Genomic DNA, 21166 nt, shown 5'->3' with positions numbered 1-21166 from the left:
GACAAAAGACTGAGAGGGGGAGGGGATATGATGGAGAATGGAGTTTCAAAGAGGAAAGGGGGGGAGGGAGAGCATTACCATGGGATATTGTTTACAATCGTGGAAGTTGTTAATAAAAGAATTTTTAAAGATGGATTCACGAATTGTACAGGGGGAATACTTGTCTGTTGGGCTGATTTTGCATGTCTCTTGAACTAGATCTCATGGAAATGAGCAGCAGCGGGGCCCAGAACTCATCAGTGAGACTCTTCCCACTTAACTCATTGACACAGTGCTGGTTGGCAGATGGCTCCACTTTTTTCATTCCTGCTTCATGCACTGAGGACGTTTCCCCTGCACCTTTCCTTCCCTCCGTGCACACTTCCTTTGCTCCTGTGTACAATTATGAACTTGTTTACCCCTCCTCGAAAATCTGAATCCTAAACCTCCCCACTGCTCAGTCACCTGAACACATAGCAGAACCCTGCTAACTGGCTAGAGGGGACAGGTGGCACATTGAGTGGGTCTTTAAACTACTACCATCCAAGAAGAAAATATACAACCTTGGATGTACAACCTTGTCCTCTGATCTTACTACCCGCAGGGCAGAATTGTGCCTGTCATCGGTGTCTGTTCTGTGAGGTTCTTTGCTCACGAAAATGACTCCCATGTTACTCAGCTGCATCCGGAGCATGAGGTCACTGAACATGGATTAGCTCTTTAGGGGGCGGTAGAGAGCAACTGTCATAGGCTTTCTGAAAGGGAGGACAGGGCGTTGTATGCTGGAACTTGCTCAGTTTGCTTCTGAGCAAACTCAGAATAGGGTTTCGAATTATGAATTTCAGGACTCTGAAGTTATATTGGAGACTGAGACCTAATAAAAATATCACATACATGGATACCTAATTTTTAGCACTTAAAATAGCAGGGGGCTGGAGAGAGTGTCTGGCAGTTAAGGTGCTTGTCTGCGAAGCCACAGGAACCAAGTTCAATTCCCCAGGACCCATGTAAGCCAGATGCACAAGGTGGCATGTGTCTGGAGTTCATTTGCAGCAGCTGAAAGCTCTGGTGCACACATTCTCTATCTGCCCCCCCCCCCCCGAACAATTAAAACAACAACAACAACAAAATAGCAGGTAAGGGCTGGAGAAGTGGTTCAGCAGTTAAAGCACTTGCCTGCAAAGCCCAAGAACCTGAGTCTGATTCTCTACTACCCACGTAATGCCAGATGTATGATGTGGCACATGCACTGGAGTTCATTTTCTAGAGGCCCTGGCGCACCCATTCTCTCCTCCGATCCTCCTCCTCTGCTTCCTAAGTGCTGGGATCAAAGGTATGAACCACTGCACCCAGCTAAAATTGAGAGAGGTAAACAGAGAAGACATGCTAGAGCCACTGCAAACTCCAGAGGCATGCCCCAGCTACCTTTTGCAATTGGATTCACGTGGTCCTGGGGATTCAAACCTGGGTCCTTAGGCTTCCCAGGCAAGCGCCTTAACTGCTAAGCCATCTCTTCAGCCCCCCAAATTTTTTAAAAATATTTTTTGAGAGAAAGAATGGATGCACCAGAGCCTCTAGCCACTGCAGATGAACTCCAGACACATGCACCACCTTGTGCATCTGGCTTACGTGTGTCCTGGGGAATTGAACCTGGGTCTTTATTGCAGTCAAGTGCCTTAATTGCTAAGTCATCTCTGTAGCCTTTTTTTTTTTTTTTTTTGTAAGCTTGGCCTGGTGGTGCATGCCTTTAAGCCCAGCACTTGGGAGGCAGAGAAAGGAGATGCCTGTTCAATTTGAGGCCAGCCTAAGAAACTACATAGGAAATTCCAGGTCAGCCTAGGCTAGCGCAAGACCCAACCTCGAAAAAACGAAAGAAAAAAAAAATTCTTTTGTATGTGTATGTCATGGTGCATACGTGGAGATCAGAGGACATCTTCTTTGAGACAGGGTATCTTACCACTGCAAATGAATTGCCACACTGCCAAGGAATGTGCTTACCTAGACCCCACACTTCATTCTGGATCCATCTTTTCATTGTAAGCACACTGGGATCACAGATGCATGCATCACTTTGAATATGGCCTTATGCGGGTGTTGGGAAATTGAACCTGGGCCATCAGGCTTTACAAGCATGTGTCTTTAACTGCTGAGTTCTCTCCCCAGTCCCTGGAGAATTTCTGATTACTGATTTGATCACTTCAGTAGTTATCTATTTCTTCATGGTTTAGTCTTGGGAAGTTTTATTTCTAGGAATCTGTTCACTTAGATTATATCATTTGTGGGTGTACAATTTCTCACAGCACAGCTTATAACTCTTTTTGTTTCTTAGAATTGATAGTAAGATCCCAATTATTTATTTTTGGTTTTTTGAGGTAGGGACACACAGTAGCCCAGGCTGACCCATAATTCACTATGTAGTCTCAGGATGGCCTTGAACTCACGGTGATCCTAATACCTCTGCCTCCCAAGTGCTGGGATTAAAGGCATTCACCACCACACCCAGCCTCCCAATTTATTATTTTTTAATTATTTATTTGCAAGCAGAGAAGACAGAATGGGCACACCAGGACCTCTAGCTGTCCAGCACTGCCAGGCACAGCTAAGGACCCCTGGGCAACAGGAGACCACTCCTTCTCCAAGCCTGACATACCTGAACTTATGCTTTGCCCTGTGACCTTTGGCCAGTTGCCTAGGAATCTCATCAGCCAACAGCCTTCACACAGCCCACCCCCCTGTGACCCTCTTCCCACCACTGTGTAGGTCACCTGACTCCCTACATGCTGGAATGAACATCCCTAGGCATCAGCTAGCAACCTTTGAATCCACCAATCCCCTTAGGACCCTCTTCCCACTCTCAACTGCTTATAAACCCATATCCCTGACAAATAAAACGAGCTGTTCACAGACAATGCCTCCCGAAAGTGGTTCTTTCATCATGCTCACAGCCACTCAAGACCCTGCTCTCTACGGGTGCCTGGACGCCTTCAGGGACCCACAGCTAACCACCGCAAACTCCAGATGCATGTACCACTTCATGCATCTGGGTTTATGCGAGTACTGGGAAATCAAACCCTGGTCATTAGGTTTTGGAGGTAAGAGCCTTAATCCTTGAGATATCGCGCCAGCAGCCCCTCCCCAGTTTCATCCCCCCCCCCTTTTTTTCCCCCTTCCTTTTCAAGGTAAGGTTTCACTCTAGCCCAGGCTGACCTGGAATTCACTATGTAGTCTCAGGGTGCCCTCAAACTCACAGCAAACCTAACCTCTGCCTCCCAAGTGCTGGGATTAAAGGTGCGCACCATCACACCTGGCATCAATTTTGATCTTTTAAAAAAATGCATTTTGGGCACTGGAGAGATGGCTTAGCAGGTTAAAGTGTTTGCTTGCAAAGTCAAAAGACCCTGGTTCAACTCTCCAGGACCCACATAAGCCAGATGCACAAGGAGCCACATGCATCTGGAGTTCATGTGCAGTGGCTGGAGGCCTTGGCACACCCATTCTCTCTCTCAAATAAATAAAATATATTAAAAAATACTTTTTGGTACTGGAAGATGGCTCAGTGAGTAAAGTACTTGTCATATAAGCATGAAAAATGACCTGAATTTGAGTTTCCAGCACCTACAGGAATACTGGGTGTGGTGACTCATAACTAATTCCATCACTGGAAAGGTAGAGACAAAATCCCTTGGGTTTGAAGCCTAGCTAAGTTAAACCTGTAGGCTCCAGGATCAGTGAGGCTCTAAGGAAAGTTGGAGAGTAACTGAGAAAGACACCTAATGTTGATCTCCAGCCTCCCTATGTGCACATACATGTATACCCATACTCATGTTTACTCAAGTACACACACACAAAATACAAAGTTTTTAAAAATCTTTTTTAAAAAATTTATTTTATTAGAAAGGAGAGAGAATGAGCATGCCAGGACCTCTAGCCACTGCAAACGATGCATGTATCCCCATGTGCAGCTGGCTTACGCGGATCCTGGAGAATTGAACTGGGATCCTTTGGCTTTATAGGCAAATGCCTTAACTGCTAAGCCATCTCTCCAGCCCCAAATATAAACTTTTAAGTTTTGTAATTTTTCTTTATTTTTTTCAACTCTGTCATATTACTACCTTTCATTAGCTTGAGATTTGGTTCTTTTTGTGAGTACACATGTGTGAGAATGAGTATGCACCTTTGCACATGCTGGTGGAGGCCAGAGGTTAAATTTGGGCATCTTTAATTGCCCTCTCCTATTGAGATAAGGTCTCACTTGAACCCAAAGCTTGCCAATTAAGCTTGTCCTGGGGATCCCACCTCTACCTCCTGAGCCCTGGAATTACAAAGCCACCATGCCCATTAATGAGAATTCTAGTGACCCAAATTCAGGTTCTCACACTTGTGCACGTGCTTTACCCACTGAACCATATTGCTAGCCTAAATTCCTTAAAAATTTTTTCAAGGGGCTGGAGAGATGGCTTAGCGGTTAAGCGCTTGCCTGTGAAGCCTAAGGACCCCGGTTTGAGGCTCCGTTCCCCAGGACCCACATAAGCCAGATGCACAAGGGGCGCATGTGTCTGGAGTTCATCTGCAGTGGCTTTAGGCCCTGGTGCACCCATTCTCCCTCTATCTGCCTCTTTCTCTCTGTCACTCTCAAATGAATAAATAAAAATAAAAACATTAAAAAAATTTTTTTCAAGGTAGGTCTCACTGTGTAGTTCCAGGCTGGCCTTGAACTCAGTGATCCTATTTCTGCCTCCTGAATGCTGGGATTAAAGACGTGCACCACTGTGCCCTTTTTTTTTGCCCCCCCCCCCAAGAAGGGTGTCACTGTAGCCCAGGCTGGCCTTGAACTCACTGCTATCTTTCTACCTCTGCCTCCTGAGTGCTAGAGCTAAAGGCATGTGCCACTACGCTAAGTTTGTGCTGGTCTCTTTGAAGGTAAGAGGAATAAAGCATATAAGTTTTTATACTAAAAATATAAGCCAAGCCGGGCATGGTGGCACACACTTTTAATCCCAGCACTCAGGAGGCAGAGGTAGGAGAATCGTCGTGAGTTCAAGGTCACCCTGAAACTACATAATGAATTCCAGGTCAGCCTGGGATAGAGTAAACCCTACCTTGAAAAACAAACTATATATACCTATATGTGTATCACAGGTGTGGTGGCATACACCCTTCATCCCAGCAGTTGGGAGGCAGAAGTAGGAGGATAGCCATGAGTTTAAGGCAACCTGGGACTACACAGTAAACTCTGGGTCAGCCTGGGCTAGAGTGAGACCCTACCTTGAACCCGGCCCCCCACCCAATTTTTTTTTCTCTTGAATAAAGGTAAGAACTAGAAGGGTTTTTCCTGGGTGCTCCAGGTAGAATGGGAATTGAGCTATAAATGAAGTCTCATCTTTACTACCACTCATTCTAGACCTGGGGGTCAGCTGAAGGCCTGACAAAGGTCAGTTATCAATAAATTTGTGTTCACTTAGGTGTTTCCTTTTGTGTGTCAGAAGCCACTGTTACCCACATTTAGCGTCATGGCCTGTGGACCAAGCAGATTCTCATTTGCACCAGATTCCCATTTTGCCCTAGAGATGGCTGAGGGCATCCTCCATGTGTCAGAGTGGGGAAGAGCAAATTGCACTAGAATGCTGGGGGATAATTGCCCCTCAGTGTCTGCAGGAACTGCCAAGCTGTGAACCACAATACAGAAGGGAGAGGGTGTGCAGATGGACTCATCCACTTGACTTGCATTCAGTTTTTAGTCCTGCTGACAGCAAACCTTATGTGGCAAGGAGACAGCTCCAGACAGCAGACTTTCTCCAGCTTTCTAGGTTCTCATTGCCTATCTGCCCTGAATAGGAACTCAGGAGGCATCGGCTCAAGAGGAATCAGGGGAAGGTATCCACAGGGTGTGTGGTCCACACCAAGACATCCTCTTCTCCAAGACCTTGGCTTCTAGAGTCTTGGATATGACAGCTCTTGGATCTCAGTACCCTACCACAAGCTCTATCACAACACCTGCTAGGTCTCACAAGGATATCAGCAAATGTCTCAACAGGAAGAAGCAAAATACAAGATTTGCTTTCATGCCTGTTTCTGGGCTCTAAACTTAAGTGTTTCTGTGGTGGTCTGAATCAGGTGTACCCCATAAACTCATGTGCTTTAAATGCTTGGTCCCCAGCTGATGGCATCTTTGGAGGTACAGACTTGCTGGAGGTGGGCCTTGTGGTTATTGGCCCCTAGCTTGCCAGTGTTAGTTTCATTCACACTCCTGCTGTGCCAAGGAGGTGATGTCCAGCCTTCACTATACCATCTTCTTGCCATCATGAAGCTTCCCCTCAAGACAGTAAGCCAAAATAAAATCTTCCTTCTATCATCTCCTTGTAGTTCAGTGCTTTGTCCCAACAATAAGACAGCTACAAGTTTGTCTTGCCTTTACCTCTGGAGTGCTGGGATTATAGGCACATGCCATCACCCCCAGTTCAGAAAGCTCTTTTTTAATTATCTGAGAGCAAAAAGAGCAGATAAAAATGGGTGTGCTAGGGCCTCTAACCACTGCCAACAAACTCCAGATACATGTACCACCTTGTGCATCTGGCTTTACATGGGTATTGGGGAAAATGAACCTGGGTCCTTTGGCTTTGCCAGCAAACACCTTAACTGCTAAGCGATCTCTCCAGCCCCAAAAGCTCTTTGTAAAAGTAAGTCTGGGCTGGAGAGATGCCTTAGCGGTTAAGGCACTTGCCAGTAAAGCCAAAGGACCCAGGTTTGATTTCCACAGTAGCCACATGAAGCCAGAAGCACAAGGTGGCACATGTGTCTGGAGTTTGTTTACAGAGCTGGAGACCCTGGTGTGCCCATTCTATCAAATAAAGTATTTCTTGGGCTGGAGAAATGGCTTAGCGGTTAAGCGCTTGCCTGTGAAGCCTAAAGACCCCGGTTCGAGGCTCGGTTCCCCAGGTCCCACGTTAGCCAGATGCACAAGGGGGCACACACGTCTGGAGTTCGTTTGCAGAGGCTGGAAGCCCTGGCGCGCCTATTCTCTCTCTCTCCCTCTATCTGTCTTTCTCTCTGTGTCTGTCGCTCTCAAATAAATAAAATTAAAAAAAAATAAAGTATTTCTTTAAAAATATAAACTAGGGCCGGGTGTGGTGGCACATGCCTTTAATCTGAAGTAGGAGGACCACCTTGAGTTCAAGGCCACCCTGAGACTACATAGTGAATTTCAGGTCAGCCTGAGCTAGAGCAAGACCTTACCTTGAAAAACCAAAAAACAAAACAAAAAACCCTGTAAAGTTTACAGGGGCTGAGAGACAGCTCAGGTTAAAGACGCTTGCTTGCAAAACCTGCCACCTGGGTTCACTTCTCCAATACCCACATAAAGCCAGATGCATCTGGAATCTGTTTCGCAAGAGAACTTGATATGCCTATACATACTCTCTCAAATACATTTTAAAAAGCTAGGCATGGTGGTACACGCCTTTAATCCCAGCACTTGGGAGGCAGTGGTAGGAGGATCGCCAAGAGTTCGAGACCACCCTGAGAATTCCAGGTAAGCATGAGCTGCAGTGGAACCCTACCTCGAAAAACAAAAATACTGCATGAGAAGGAAAATACTTAGTAGCAGAGGCCAGTAAGTTAAAAAGGAGATATAAAGGGAACAGAAAGGGAGGGAGGAGTGTACTTAATAGGTTGGTATCGTATATATGTAAGTACAATGATTGAGATGGGGAGGTAATATGATGGAGAATGGAATTTCAAAGGGGAAAGTGCAGGGGAGGGAGGTTATTACCATGGGATATTTTTTATAATCATGGAAAATGTTAATAAAAATTGTGAAAAGATAAAAAAAAACAAAAATATAAATATTTTAAAGTTTGTGACTGACAGTTTTGTGGGGAGCAGGTGGCATGAACTAGCTGCTGCCTTATGTTCAAAGGGGGTTTAGCTTCAAGTGAAGTTGTGCTTTATTTTAGAGCCATTGGTGGTTTTATTCCCTATAACAAGGGTTCTGAGGCTTACACACAGGGCTTTTTACTACCAAGGGAGTAAAGAGGAGATCTACAAAAACCAGAAGCCTTCCTTGAATGTCAACTGCAAGCAGGAACAAAGAACACAAGGGAATAAACCCAAGTTCTAGGGAGACCCATAATCCCTACTGGAGTACTTGTCTATGCAAGTGGCAAGCTGTGAGAGCCACTTGCCAATGTTGAGGCTACAAGGCTATCAGGAACAGAGGATAAGGGTAGCTCAACTCTGGACCGGTATAATGATCAAGGTAAAGGTGCTTTCACTGTTGCTTGAGAGGCTGTATTTCTGCTGAGACAGCTAGTCTTTTCCTTAAATTCTTTCATACTCTGACTCCAAGTAGAAAACAGTAGCATGAGGTTGAAAATTTGACACAATGACAGAAGAGCAGCTACACCAGGACATTTGTCACCTGCCTCTCTGGAGAGGATACCAGAACAGGTGCTTTAAAGGGCTCACTGGGGCATCTCCAGCCTGTGGGCCTATGTCACCATCACCACTGTTCCATTGCCTCTTAAGTCTGAAGACGGCCTTTGGACAATATGCAAACATACGGATTGTGCCTGAGCTCCAAGACAGCCTGACCTGGAAAAGCACACAGGACACCAGGGGACTACAGTCTTTGGAGAAGGGTGTGTCAGGTGAACTGGTGCTGTCACCCAGGAGCTGGCCCAGGACCTGGTGAAAGGAGGGCACTGACACACTGCTGAGCCAGGAAACTGAATGCCAATCTGTCAGTTACTTAAGCTAAACTTGGTTTTTGTTTTGAGACAGGATCTCACTCTGTAGCCCAGGCTGGCTTCAAACTTGGGATCCTCCGGCCTCTGCTTCTAAGTGATCAAACACACCTGACAGGAATGACTTATTTTAGAGGGAATATCCAGGAAGCTACATCACCAAATCTAAGAGCACTATCATTCAAAATACAATTCTAAGAAAAACAGGAAGGCATTGCCAAACTGTCCCTCCTCTGTTTCTGCTCATAGCCCCTTCCACACCAGAAGAGTGTGTCGGATTATGGAACCATGTCCCAGACCAAAAGCCCATGACCCTCTGAAAGCAAGGCTGGTGTCCAGGTGTGAGTGTGGGGACATCAGGTGAGATGGCAAAGCGAGGTACAAACCAAGGCTTCAGCCAAGTTCCAACACTGTCATCTGAATTACACCTCCTCTCCTTAGTGTCCTAGCAGTAACTAAGACATCATTTCAAACACTGTCCAAATGTAGTAGCTAAACGTTGGCCTACAAAAGCCATGTCTGTCTGATTATCCTACAAATAAAAAGCCAGTATCCGCCAGCAATAGAAAACTGCAAATAAAGTTTAATTTCAGAATCCAAGTTCACCATTTATAAATACACTATAGTCCACTCAAATTTAGACTAGATTAAGTCTAGATACAGTATCTCAACAAAAGGACAGCTTTTCTAAAAGTCCATATGCAAATAAGTGAGTTGTCTCACTCAGAATGTTTAAATTGATTTGAAAGGAGAAAATGAAGACCTTTTCTTAGATGTTAAAACAAAAACTTTGGAGGCATATTGTGAAAGGAATCTGACAACTGTTATTTCATTCTGATGTCTTTGGGATTCTATAGTACCCCAGTGATGGCTGAATCTTCCCTGTCATAGAAAAACATCTAAACGCCTAAGGCTTTTCTCATGGCTGCAATAACACAAGCTATTTCCTCAAAGAATCTTGGTCTTATCAAATTGGGGGTCAGTGCACATATCTTAAGAGATAGCTTCATAGCGCAAAGACGCTAAATCAGAGGCATGGAGATTTGATCCACAGGCCATCTGCTGTAAACGTGTTGTATTATGCAATGACTAACATAAGTATGGATTTATAACTTGGATCCAATTTCAAGGAGCACATGATAAATGGGATATCTCTGAGTTAACTGACAGTCTAAAACCTGAATGCAATCACCTGGAATGAGAAAGTTCTTGTGACCAATTAACCACTGACACTCCGTGATATGTTTATGTTCAGTTCTGCTCTCAAATGACTGGTTTCTGCCATTAGTAATCAGCTTTCAGAACAGTCTCTCAACATACTTTAAAGTCTGCAGTTAAAAACTGCTCAGTCAGGATGGCTTAACCTTTACTTCCTATTTACAGGTTTCATCTGACAGTCACAAAAGCCATTTTGTTGCAATTAAAGCAACATTTAATTAAAATACAGCACCTGATTTGTGGCTTTTACACAACTGAATAAAAAAGCTACACATAAAATTGTTTACATCTTCTCTCCATTCTAGGAAAACAAATTATACCCCTAACTTTTAAAAACCTTTACAGTTAGGAATTAAACCTGATCACCCTATTTCATAACTGACAAGACAGGCTGTTTCTAGTGGACTTCTAAAACACGCCACGATACCTGGCCAGAAGGAGTAAGGCACATGTGGGCATATATGAGAGCTGGCAAGTGGGCCCAGATGCCTGATCTGGTGTCCTCCATGGCCCTGCCAGGCAAGTCAGCCCTGGCACAACAGTCAGCACTTGTGGCCTGTCGTGTGCTAGTACTGAAAGTATATCAAGGGAAGATTAACTTTCAAGAAAATCAGCTTTTCAAAATGCTCCGTGGTGAGCCTGGGCTGGAAGCTGCCAGCTTCTGTGGGTGTACTGAAGAGCTTTTCTGAGGGGACTGTACTTGGGGGGCAGCCCAAAAACCTGACTGCCAAGGTAGAAAGCCCCGGCCAGGAGGACCGCTTCAGGTTCCAGTAGGTAAGCGGGTCACAGCTGTGCTCCAGCACCTCTTCCTCCAGATACGCGAGCACCATGTCTTCAGGCAGCTTCTCTCTCTGACTTCTTCTCTTCATTGGTGCCACAAGTGACCACAGGCTCTCCTCCACACTAGAGTCTTTCGATGGGGACCCTGAGTCACAGCCATTGGAGGTGGCCATGTCCTCTGAGGTAGAATTCAGTATTTCTAGCTCCCTGATTAAATCTTGCCTGTACTGCTCCATCTCCTCCTCTGTGAACAGGGAGGCTTTGTAGCGAGGGTCCAGCAGTGTGGCAAAGATGTACCTGGGGTCATGGAGGGTGGCGGACAGGCGGCTCGCCATGGCTTCCTTCAGTGACTTCAGCATGGTGTCAATGCCCATTGTCTCTCCAAAGAGCATCTCGACTTTCCTGCTGAGAATGTGGATCATGGGAATAACCTGGCTCAGAGTGGACATGTGGGCGCTCATCTCCCGACTTGCAGCGTCAAAGGGTCTCAGCACATGACATACAGACTGCATGACCTCCCACTGGTCACAACTGATCAGTTCTCTGAAGTTACACTCAATGGACACCTCATTAACTGCCCTCTTTTGCTCGATGAGCCGTTCAAGCATGTGGAATGATGTGCTCCACTTGGACGGCACGTCCTGGATCAGCTGGTGCTGTGGCAGCTCATACTCCTTCTGCAGCTCAGCAAGCTTCTCTCTGGCTCTGGGTGATCGATGGACCCGCTCACACAGCTTCCGAGCAATGCTCAGTAAGTTCTGCACCATCCTCTGGCTCTTGAGGGCCTCGCTCACGATCAGGTCCACCGTGTGGCTGAAGCACTGCACACTTGAGCGTTCCCCCTCACTCAGTGTCTCACCTATGCTTGGGTTGTCAGTGACTGTGATGCCGACCTGAAGGCCAATGGAGGTCACCCAGGCTTCCCACCAGCACTCCAGCTGCTTCTGAATGCTGTTGCCGCTATAGTCACAGTCAATCTGTGATACGTCTAAAAGTGCTGAACAATGGTGGTCCTCACAATGTGGTCGGACAGAGGATGCAAAGGTGACCCAGTGAGCTGTGAGGGTTAGGTACTCACGGGTCTGGCTACTCATCCATATTCCAGAGGTGAAATGGACCACACCACTCTCAGCTTCCTTCAGATGTGACATAATTATTTGTTTCACATTGTCATACATACCTGGTATAGCTGTCCTAGAGAAGTAGGAAGGGGAGGGTAAAGAGTACTGAGGTTTCAAGTATTCAAGCAGCCTGTTAAAGCCAACATTGTCTACAAAAGAGTATGGCTGAAGGTCAAGTGCAATCATTTCAGCTATGAGACTTGTGATTTTTTTGGCAACGGGGTGAGAGTCATAGAACTTTTCCGTGGTGTCACAGAAAGAGGAAGCTCCCAACGTCTCCATGCTTGGTGGCCCACGGATGCCCGGAGAGCATGGCACTGTGGCCTCTGAGACGTCAGTCTTGAGCACGTGGCCATGGAACCGCTGTAGATGTCTCAGGAGGCAGCTGGTGCCCAGATTGGTGGGTTTCTTGCCGCGGCTGATGGTCCGGCCGCAGTGCAAACACACTACCTTAGTGGAGTCTGCAGAACAGATAGAAAAGTGGTTCCACAGCTTTGAGGTCTTCTTGCTGTTTGCAGGGAACATGCCTTGATGTTTTTTTCTGACTACTGCTGGCAAGTCAGTTAATTTGGAGGAACTTTCTGCAGAAGCCAAAGTGGCATATGGAGAATTTGCCAAACTTGTACCAAGAAAGCCCTTCTGGCTCCCAACAACCTCAGGGTGGCGTCTGTACAGATGCCGCATCAAACAGCTGGTACCCACATCTCCCTTCTTCCCCCGACTGATGACACAGTTACAGTACCGACACACTGCCTTCAGACTGTCCATGGGGGCCAGAGAAAAGTGGTGCCAGACTTCTGACTTCAGTCTTTTCATGACCTTTTTGTTCTGCTGGAAAACAGTGCCTGATTCAAACCTTGGACTTGCCATGTTTCCCAACTGCTTCTCTGGAGAGGATACCACAGAGGCCTCACCTGGATCATCGGAAGATGACAACATGGACATATTTTCCTGGGACATGATGTCTCCAGGATTTGAATGTGACGGTATGTCACTGCCCTGCCTGTCTGGGGATGAGGAAGCAGAAGGAAACTCTTTGGCTGGCTTCCCTGGAGATGAGGATACAGAATTCGGATCCCCCTCTGGGGGCAGCAGGGCAGGCAGCAGAGTTGGGGGTGTGGGATACAAAGGTGGGATACCCATGCTGCCTCCGTTCTCCTGGAGCACAATGGAGCGGTGCGCTCTCCACATGTGTCTGATGAGGCAGCTTGTGCCCAGGTCCTTCCCATTCTTCCCTCTGCTGAACTCGTTCATGCAGTGCACACAGACAGCTTTGGAGCTGTCAAGTGGTGACAGATAGAAGTGCTTCCAGACAGCTGACCTCCTCCTTGACCCAGATGTGCTCTTGGGAAGGGGAAGGTTTCTCTCTGTCATACTCTCTGCAGTGTCATCATAATGGATCATGGAAAGGTGGGGGGACAAGCTCACCAGGGCCTCTTCTCTGCTATACTTCTCGCTGACAGACACGTCTGAGGACACCTCTTCAGAAGAGACCATAGACTCTTCCATTATCCGGTCAGGGGATGGGATCTTAGGAGCCATTTTCTGTACAAGTCTGATGGGTGAGAGTGCAGTACTGAGGTCCCCTACATCTGCAGGCTGTGGTGGAAGCAGGAGCGAGGGGGCAGGAAAGGAAGACCCTGCTGACATACTTCCATCTTCTTGAATGAGCTTGGTGGGATGGGCCCGCCTCACGTGTCTCATGAGGCAGCTTGTACTTAAGTCTTTTTCATTTTTGCCCCTACTGAACTCCTTCATGCAGTATGTGCATATTGCTTTAGTGCTGTCTCGGGGCGAGATGAAGAAATGCTTCCAAGCAGGAGATTTCTTCCTGGAGCTTATATGTCGGCTGGAAAGAAGGCTCTGAGTCACAGCTTCCATGGCTACGTTGTACAGTGTGCTGCTATACTGGGAGAAAAGCGATCCATAGTCATCCTCACTCTCAGCAGGTAGGTATTTCCCAGGGGCCTGACAGGGACAGCTTGCCACCCTGATTTCTGCCTGCTCATCACCACTGTCTGTCTGTCTCATGTCCTCCGGCTCACTCTTAAAGTCCACTCTTTCCAAATCATGAGTAGGGATTTGGTCATCTTCCTTCTCTATTTTGAAACTTACTTTGTCTGAACTAAAATCACTGTCCCCTTTGGGACAAGCTTCCTGCTTATCATCCATGGCCAAACATAACTATCCTGGCTGCTTCATCATCCCGACATTTCAGGTTAATAAAATTGCCCCAAATGCTCACTGGTGCCCCAGATGCAGATTCCTTTACTTTTTCATAATAATTCCATCTTTGAGGTGTTTCTATTCATATGGCTGGTCATGAATGTACTGGAAACAAAGTGTGCCATGCACATGGGCACACTGTGTCACAGGGCACAGAGTATTCTCTTCAGTGGTGCTCCTACTCAACGCTTCTCAGTGTGGACAACAATGTGGGGAGCAAAGATTTGCTTCTGGTCTCAGACAGGAGACCCACCATGCTGACAGCCCATACATGATCCTTCTACACTTCCTGTAAAAGACAACATCAAATTAAACACAGAACTAAATCAGACATTGTAAATCTATACAGGGGCTAGAGAGATGGTGTGGTGGTTTGATTCAGGTGACCTCCATAAACTTAGGTGTTCTGAATGCTAGGTTCCCCAGCTGATGGCAATTGGAAACTAAAGCCTCCTGGAAGTGGTATATTGTTGGGAGCGGGCTTATGGGTGTTAAAGCCTGTTTCCTCTTGCCAGTGTTTGGCATTCTCTTCTGTTCCTGTTGTCCAACTGATATGGGCCAGAGAATGATGTTCACCCTCTGCTCATGACATCGTTTTCCCTGCCATCATGGAGCTTCCCCTTGAGCCTGTAAGCCAAAATAAATCTCTTTTTTCCACAAGTTGCTCTTGATTAGGTGAGTTCTGCTGGCAACGCAAACCTGACTGCAACAGATGGCTTAGTAGTTAAGGCACTTGCCTGCAAAGCTAAAGGACCCAGGTTTGATTCCCCAGGACCCACAAAAGCCAGCTACACAAGGTAGAACATGTGCCTGTAGTTCGTTTGCAGTGGCTGATGGCCCTGGTGCACCCATTTTCTCTCCCTTTATCTGCTTCATTCTCTCTCTAATAAATAAATAATGTTCCTTTTAAAAAATTAAATATATATAGTCATAGGCATATTAGTCTAAATAGGGTTAGGAGGAAATTCCAAAATAAGAGAGTTGAAGTATAAAACTTGTTGCTAACATTTTGCAATCCATCCAAGCTCAAATGTTCTACTAGCCAAGGATCGGGGAACATTTGTAAAAAGTCAGCGTGGGACTGCAGAGTGAGCTCCAGGTCAGTTTGGGCTACAGCAAGACCCTACCTCAAATAAGCAACAAAAATATAAAATAAGAGTTTAAAAAATTAGAAGAACTAAAGAGATGGCTTAGCAGTTAAGGCCCTTGTCTGCAAAGCCAAAAGACCCATGTTCAATACCCCAGGACCATTGTAAGCCAGATGCACATACAAGGGGGTGCATGAGTCTGGATGACCAGGTGAGCCCATTCTCTTTCTCCCTCAAATAAATAAATTTAAAAGAGATTAGAGAAAAAAAAAAACCCTCCAGAGCTGAAGAATACTTCCTATGAAGCATGAGGAGGAGGCCTGAGAGACCACTTAAATTTGATCCCTAGGACCCACATAAACAACTGGGCATGGTTATGCATGTCTGTAATCACAGTCCAGTATGGGAAGCTATTGCAGGAAACTCTTCCCCTGGGAGGACACAGACACATGTCTCCACCCCAGGGGAAAAGATTCCCACAACAATTGGTACCCAATGTGGGCATGGCAAAACCAAAGATGAGTTTCCGAGGAGCAGTGGCATGGTCCTGGCTGTGGTCAGTAAGGCATGCAGCTGAAGCTGGGGAGGGAGTTTCCACAGGGGAAATACCAAGGTAGCCTCCCATCCCCACATGCTGTGGGTGGGTGTGCTTTCTTATGGTGGTGGTGGTAGCCTGGGTCTCACCCTGGGTAGTAAGACAGGTAACTCAGGCTGAGCCACCAGGAGGAAGAGTGTCTGGGGAAGGAATCCCAGGGTGGCAGTCTCCTATGTGCTATGGTATCACATGCAAATGGGAGCCACCATGGAAATGTGGGGATGCCCTGAAGATAGCGAAAAGATGAGAGAATGTGTTGAAGTCTTTGAGTGTGGTACCTAAGACGCCAGAGTGTTGGCAAGCGACTACAGAGGCGGCCTGGCCATTGTTGGGGTAACAAGGCATACTGGTAAAGCATAGACAACTGCAGAGAGACCTTGTGAGCCTCAAAAAGGAGTTACGAGGCAAGGGCAGGTTGCCAGCTATGTTGACCACAGCTCTGACAGGTAAGTTGGATAGCAAGAGAAGATGAGACAGAGGTGCTGGTTCATTGTCTTTTGGAACTAGCAGACCAAAAGGGGAACAATACACAAATTAGATCAAAGGTGAAGAACTCCCATGGGAGGAGTCGGATGAGGCAGGACAGAATAATGGGAAGGTGACAGAACATACCCCTCAGACCAACTTTTTTTTTTTTTTTTGGTTTTTCAGGGTAGGGTATCACTCTGGTCCAGGCTGACCTGGAATTTACTCTGTAGTCTGAAGCCTGGCTTCAGATCTACTACAGAGAATGGGAAGGCCCATGATTCAGAATGTGAATCAGGTCCATAAAGTGATAGAACAATCTAGAGACGAGAGGCAAAGCAGACAGAAAGGTGTACCAGGTCACCCAAAAGCAAATGTGCAAGAATTTGTGTTGAGCTGGATGGAGTTGCCAAGGATAAAATTCACAGAAAACTGGGGGCTGGAGAGATGGTTTAGTGATTAAGGCGCTAGCCTGGAAAGCCAAAGGACTCAGGTTCAATTCCCCAGGATCCACGTTAGCCAGCTGCACAAGGAGGCGCATGCATCTGGGGTTCATTTGCAGTGGCTATAGGCCCTGGTGCGCCCATTTTCTTTTTCTCTCCCCATCTCTCTGTCAAATAAATAAAAATAAAGTATTAAAAAGCCAAATGTGGTGTTAGCTAGCCTCTGGAAAGGTCTAGGACCTGAAGAACAGTTCTCAGAGGGAATAAATGACAGGGTACTTCAAGTGAAAAGAACTAAATTTGATGCACAGGTGGGCAATTATGCCTCCAGAGAAAGCCTGTATATTTCTCTAAGGCAGGAAGATATGCTGGGGGTGGAAACCGCTCACCTCACTAGAGGCCATTACAGAAGCCAGGTATGGCTGAGGCAGAGACAACAGATGAGACAATAGCCAAGACTACAGCCTTGGTGCAGGGACCCTGTCCAAGGGCAGGTACCCCACCCAGAAGGCTACAAAGGACCCTCACTCTGCTTTGACCTCAGGCCAAATGGGCCCCCTCTGAGCACTTCAGGGATAGGGAGATACAAGGCAGCCCCATGGAAATATGCTAGGGTGAGAAAGCAGGACAGCTCACAGAAAATGTCTACAGATCATGGAAAGCTAGGTGGGGTGGCAACACCCATCTGTGGTGCTGTCCCCAGTATTATGCTTTTAAAGAAACAGCTGACACAGGCAGTGAAATCTCTTCATGCTATGGTGGTACTTGCTGATGTTCTCCTGTAGTATTTATTCCTTTAGCTGCTAACTCCTGAGACCAACTGGTGCCTGTGTGGAAATGTCATAGTGCTAATCTCTGAGTATCTTACATGTCTGCTAAAGTGTCAGGGAGAACAATAAAGACAGCACTTACAGTGTTTGAAAGAAAAGGGCACTCTTCTAATCCATGAGGTTGTTAATTAAAGATCATAGTGTCAGGGACGGGCCACCTCCCTAAGAGTTGTTGGCCAGGGAAGCACTTACACATACATTATACACATATGTTGCAGTCAGGTTCACATTGCTGGCAGAAAACACCCAACCAAGAGCAGCTTATGAGGAAGAAGGTTTATTTTTGGCTTACAGACTTGAGGGGAAGCTCCATGATAGCAGGGGGAAACAATGGCATGAGCAGAAGAAGGTGGACATCACCTCCTGGACAACATCAGATGGATAACAGCAACAGGAGAGTGTGCCAAACACTGGTAAGAGGAAGCTGGCTATAATACCCATATTCCTGACCCCAATAATGCACTGCCTCCAGGAGGCTTCAATTCCCAAACTGCCACCAGCTTAGAACCTAGAATTCAAAACACATTAAGTTTATGGGGGACATCCAAATTAAATCACAACATCACATCATGTATACCACATAAGGGAAAAATGTGGTTAACCCTATGACATAATTCAGAGTAGATTACATTGAAATTCAAAGGAAAATGAAGTAAAACAGTTTTAGAAAGCAACAAACACTAACATTGGCAATAGGGCAGCATACATGTCAGAACAAACACTGTCACCATAACAAACTGGCTTTGTAAGGCATCACTGGGGACTAGAAAGCGGAAGACTCTACATGTGTCTAATAGGATAAACTGGGCCACAAAAGCAAGCAGTTGGAGGCTGTTGTGGTCGGTGTCTGACCTATACTAGGCACCTAGGTGGAGGGACTGAACCTGACTTTTCTGAATTTGTAGGACCCAAAGCAATAGATTCATCACTAATTTTCCAAACCAAAGCATTTTTGAGAGTGAAACTGGACAACAGGCTTAACCCAAACCTGTCTGCAGCAAGGAAGAATGGTCCACGTTAATAAGACTGCCAGCTTCAACAAAAACAAACACAGGTTGTTTCTGAAAGAAGACATTCCCCAAAATGGATGCCTCAAAACTCACCACTTCCACCCCTGGGGGGAGGGGATCACATTAAGGCCTGGAGATGTTGTTCAGTGGTAGAAAATCCCCAATACCACATTTAAAAACTCAAGAAAGACTCCAAGTAGGCACTGTGGTTCACACCTTTAATCCTACCGCTCAGTAGGCTGATGTAGGAGGATCTCCCACCACAGCAGGCCTAGACTACAAAATGAATTCCAGGTGACCCTGGGCCCAAGGGAGACCCTGCCTCAAACAACAACAAAACCAACCATATAAATAAACAATCCAACACTGGAGAGACTGCTACAGGAAGATCACTGTAAGTTCTAGACCATCCTGAGGCTACAGAGTGAATTCTAGGTCATCCTGGGCTAGAGTGAGACTCAAAAAAAAAAAAAAAAAAAGGTCAGGCGTGGTAATGCACACCTTTAATCCCAGCCCTCGAGAGGTAGAGGTAGGAGGATCACCTTGAGCTCAAGACCACCCTGAGACTACATGGTGAAGTCCAGGCCAGCCTGAGTTATCGAGTGAACCCCTACCTTGAAAAACCAAATAACAATAATAATAAAATACCCAAAAAAGAACCAGGCATGGTAGAGCACGCCTTTAATCCCAGCACTTGGGAGGCAGAGGCAGGAGGATCACGGTGAGTTCAAGGCCACCCTGAGACTACACAGTCAATTCCAGGTTAGCCTGGGCTAGGGTGAGACCCTACCTTGAAAAACAAACAAAAAAAAAAAAAAACCATATACACATACACACAAAACATAAAAGAAGTAAAGAGCAGGAGAGATGGTTCAGTGGTTAAAGGTACTTGCCTGCAAAAACCTGACAGCCTGGGTTCACAGTTTCCCAGTACCCATGGCCAGATGCAAAAAATGGCACTTGCATCTCAAGTTTGTCTGCAGTGGCAAGCAGCCCTGGCACAACCATTCTCATATTGTATATTTTATCACTCAAATAAATAAAAATATATTTTAGGATTGGACAGAGGGCTTAGCAGTTAAGGCACTTGCATGCAAAGCCTAAGGACCCAGGTCTGAGTCCCCAGTACCCACATAAGCAAGGCAACAAGGTGGCACATGTGTCTGGAGTTTGTTTGCAGTGGCTAGAGGCCCTGGCATACCCACTCTCTCAGCAATAAAAAAGTATTTTAAAGTTTTTTAAAAAAATATGTGCCGGGTGTGGTGGCTCATGCCTTTAATCCCAGCACTTGGGAGGCAGAAGTGGGAGGGTTGCCATGAGTTCGAGGCCACCCTGAGACTCCACAGTGAATTCCAGGTCAGCCTGGGCTAGAGTGAGACCCTACCTTGAAAAACCAAAAAAAAAAAAAAAAAAAAAAAAAAAAAAAAAAAAAAAAAGTAAAGCTAATGATAAAAAAAAAAAAAAAAAAATCAGTGAAACCAAATAGGTTCTTTGGGAAAAATATGTCTACAGGCTAATGAGATAAAAACTTAGACAGAAATTACCAATATCTAGTATGAGAAGGGAAGTCTTTATAGATCCTTCACATGTAAAGGAACAGGAGAAACTTCTTCAAAAGATGTTGCTGCAGTCAGCTTCATGTTGCTGGCAGAAAACACCTGACCAACATCAGCTTGTGGGAAGAAAGAGTTTATCTTAGCTTAGACTCAACAGGGGGCTCCATGATGGCAGGGGAAACTGATGGCATAAGGTGGACATCATCTCCTGGCCATTATCAGATGGACACCAGCAGCAGGAGACTGTGCCAAACAATGGCAAGAGGAAGCTGGTTATAACACCCATAAGCCCAACTCCAAAACTACACTGCCTCCAGGAGAATCCAATTCCCAAATTGACACCAGCTGGGGACTGAGCATTCTCAACATGTTAGTTTATGGAGGACACCTGAATCAAACTACAACAGATCTAAACTGCAGAAATAACACCCAGCACTTGTTAGCACCATGGAGGGGAACATATACCTATAAAATTTAGCAATTGAGGGAGAGGGAGTAGAAGGATCACAAATACCAGGCCAACCTTGGCAACAGAGAGACCCTGTCTCACTACAAAACCTCTGAACTTGTTAAAATGTTTTTACAAAGAAACTTCCAATTGGACATAGTGGTACAGACCTATAATTTCAGCACTTGAAAGGCTAAGATAGGAGGACGGCCATGAGGTCAAGGCCAGTGTGTTGTACAAAGTGAGTTTCAGATTAGACTGGGTTAGAGTGAGGCCATACCTCAAAAAACCAAAAACTGGGCTGGAGAAATGGCTTAGCGGTTAAGGCTTCTGCCTCCAAAGCCAAAGGATCCAGGTTCGATTCCCCAGGACCCCTGTTAGCCAGGTGCACAAGGGGCACACACATCTGGAGATCATTTGCCGCGGCTAGAGGCCCTGGCGTGCCCATTCTTTCTTTTTCTGTCAAATAAATAAATAAATAAATAGAAAGACTTCTGGTTAAGATGGCAGTGTAGGAACCATGCCACAGCAGCCTAGAGGAGAAAAAGCCCTCCCCCCCCCCCAAACACCACAAAATACACTCTTCTAAAAAGTGAGGTGTATAAGAAATTACCAACAGCAACAGAGAACTAGGAGAGATCCAGAGCCCACGTAGGCAGGCAGAAG

At 46.0% G+C, this 21166-nt stretch overlaps 1 protein-coding gene across 1 annotated transcript; it reads right to left on the bottom strand.

Annotated features, from left to right (window-relative positions):
- Nucleotides 1-9283: 9283 nt before the first annotated feature.
- Zbed4 (zinc finger BED-type containing 4) lies at nt 9284-20815 on the bottom strand. The gene is made up of 2 exons (XM_045153069.1): nt 20781-20815; nt 9284-14354 (listed from the first exon to the last, which is right to left on the bottom strand). Exon 2 carries the CDS (start codon nt 14009-14011, stop codon nt 10505-10507), a length of 3507 nt encoding a protein of 1168 aa, XP_045009004.1. The 5' UTR covers nt 14012-14354; nt 20781-20815; the 3' UTR covers nt 9284-10504.
- Between the last annotated feature and the right edge of the window lie 351 nt (nt 20816-21166).

The sequence above is a fragment of the Jaculus jaculus genome, chromosome 6 (assembly GCF_020740685.1).
Source record: "Jaculus jaculus isolate mJacJac1 chromosome 6, mJacJac1.mat.Y.cur, whole genome shotgun sequence".
Classification (NCBI taxonomy): domain Eukaryota; kingdom Metazoa; phylum Chordata; class Mammalia; order Rodentia; family Dipodidae; genus Jaculus; species Jaculus jaculus.
Note: the sequence above shows the minus strand (reverse complement) of the source record. Positions and strands in the feature narration are given on the sequence as shown.

Excerpts from the sequence above, each read along its gene's own strand:
- Zbed4 (XM_045153069.1), bottom strand. The coding sequence starts at position 14,011 with ATGGATGATAAGCAGGAAGCTTGTCCCAAAGGGGACAGTGATTTTAGT.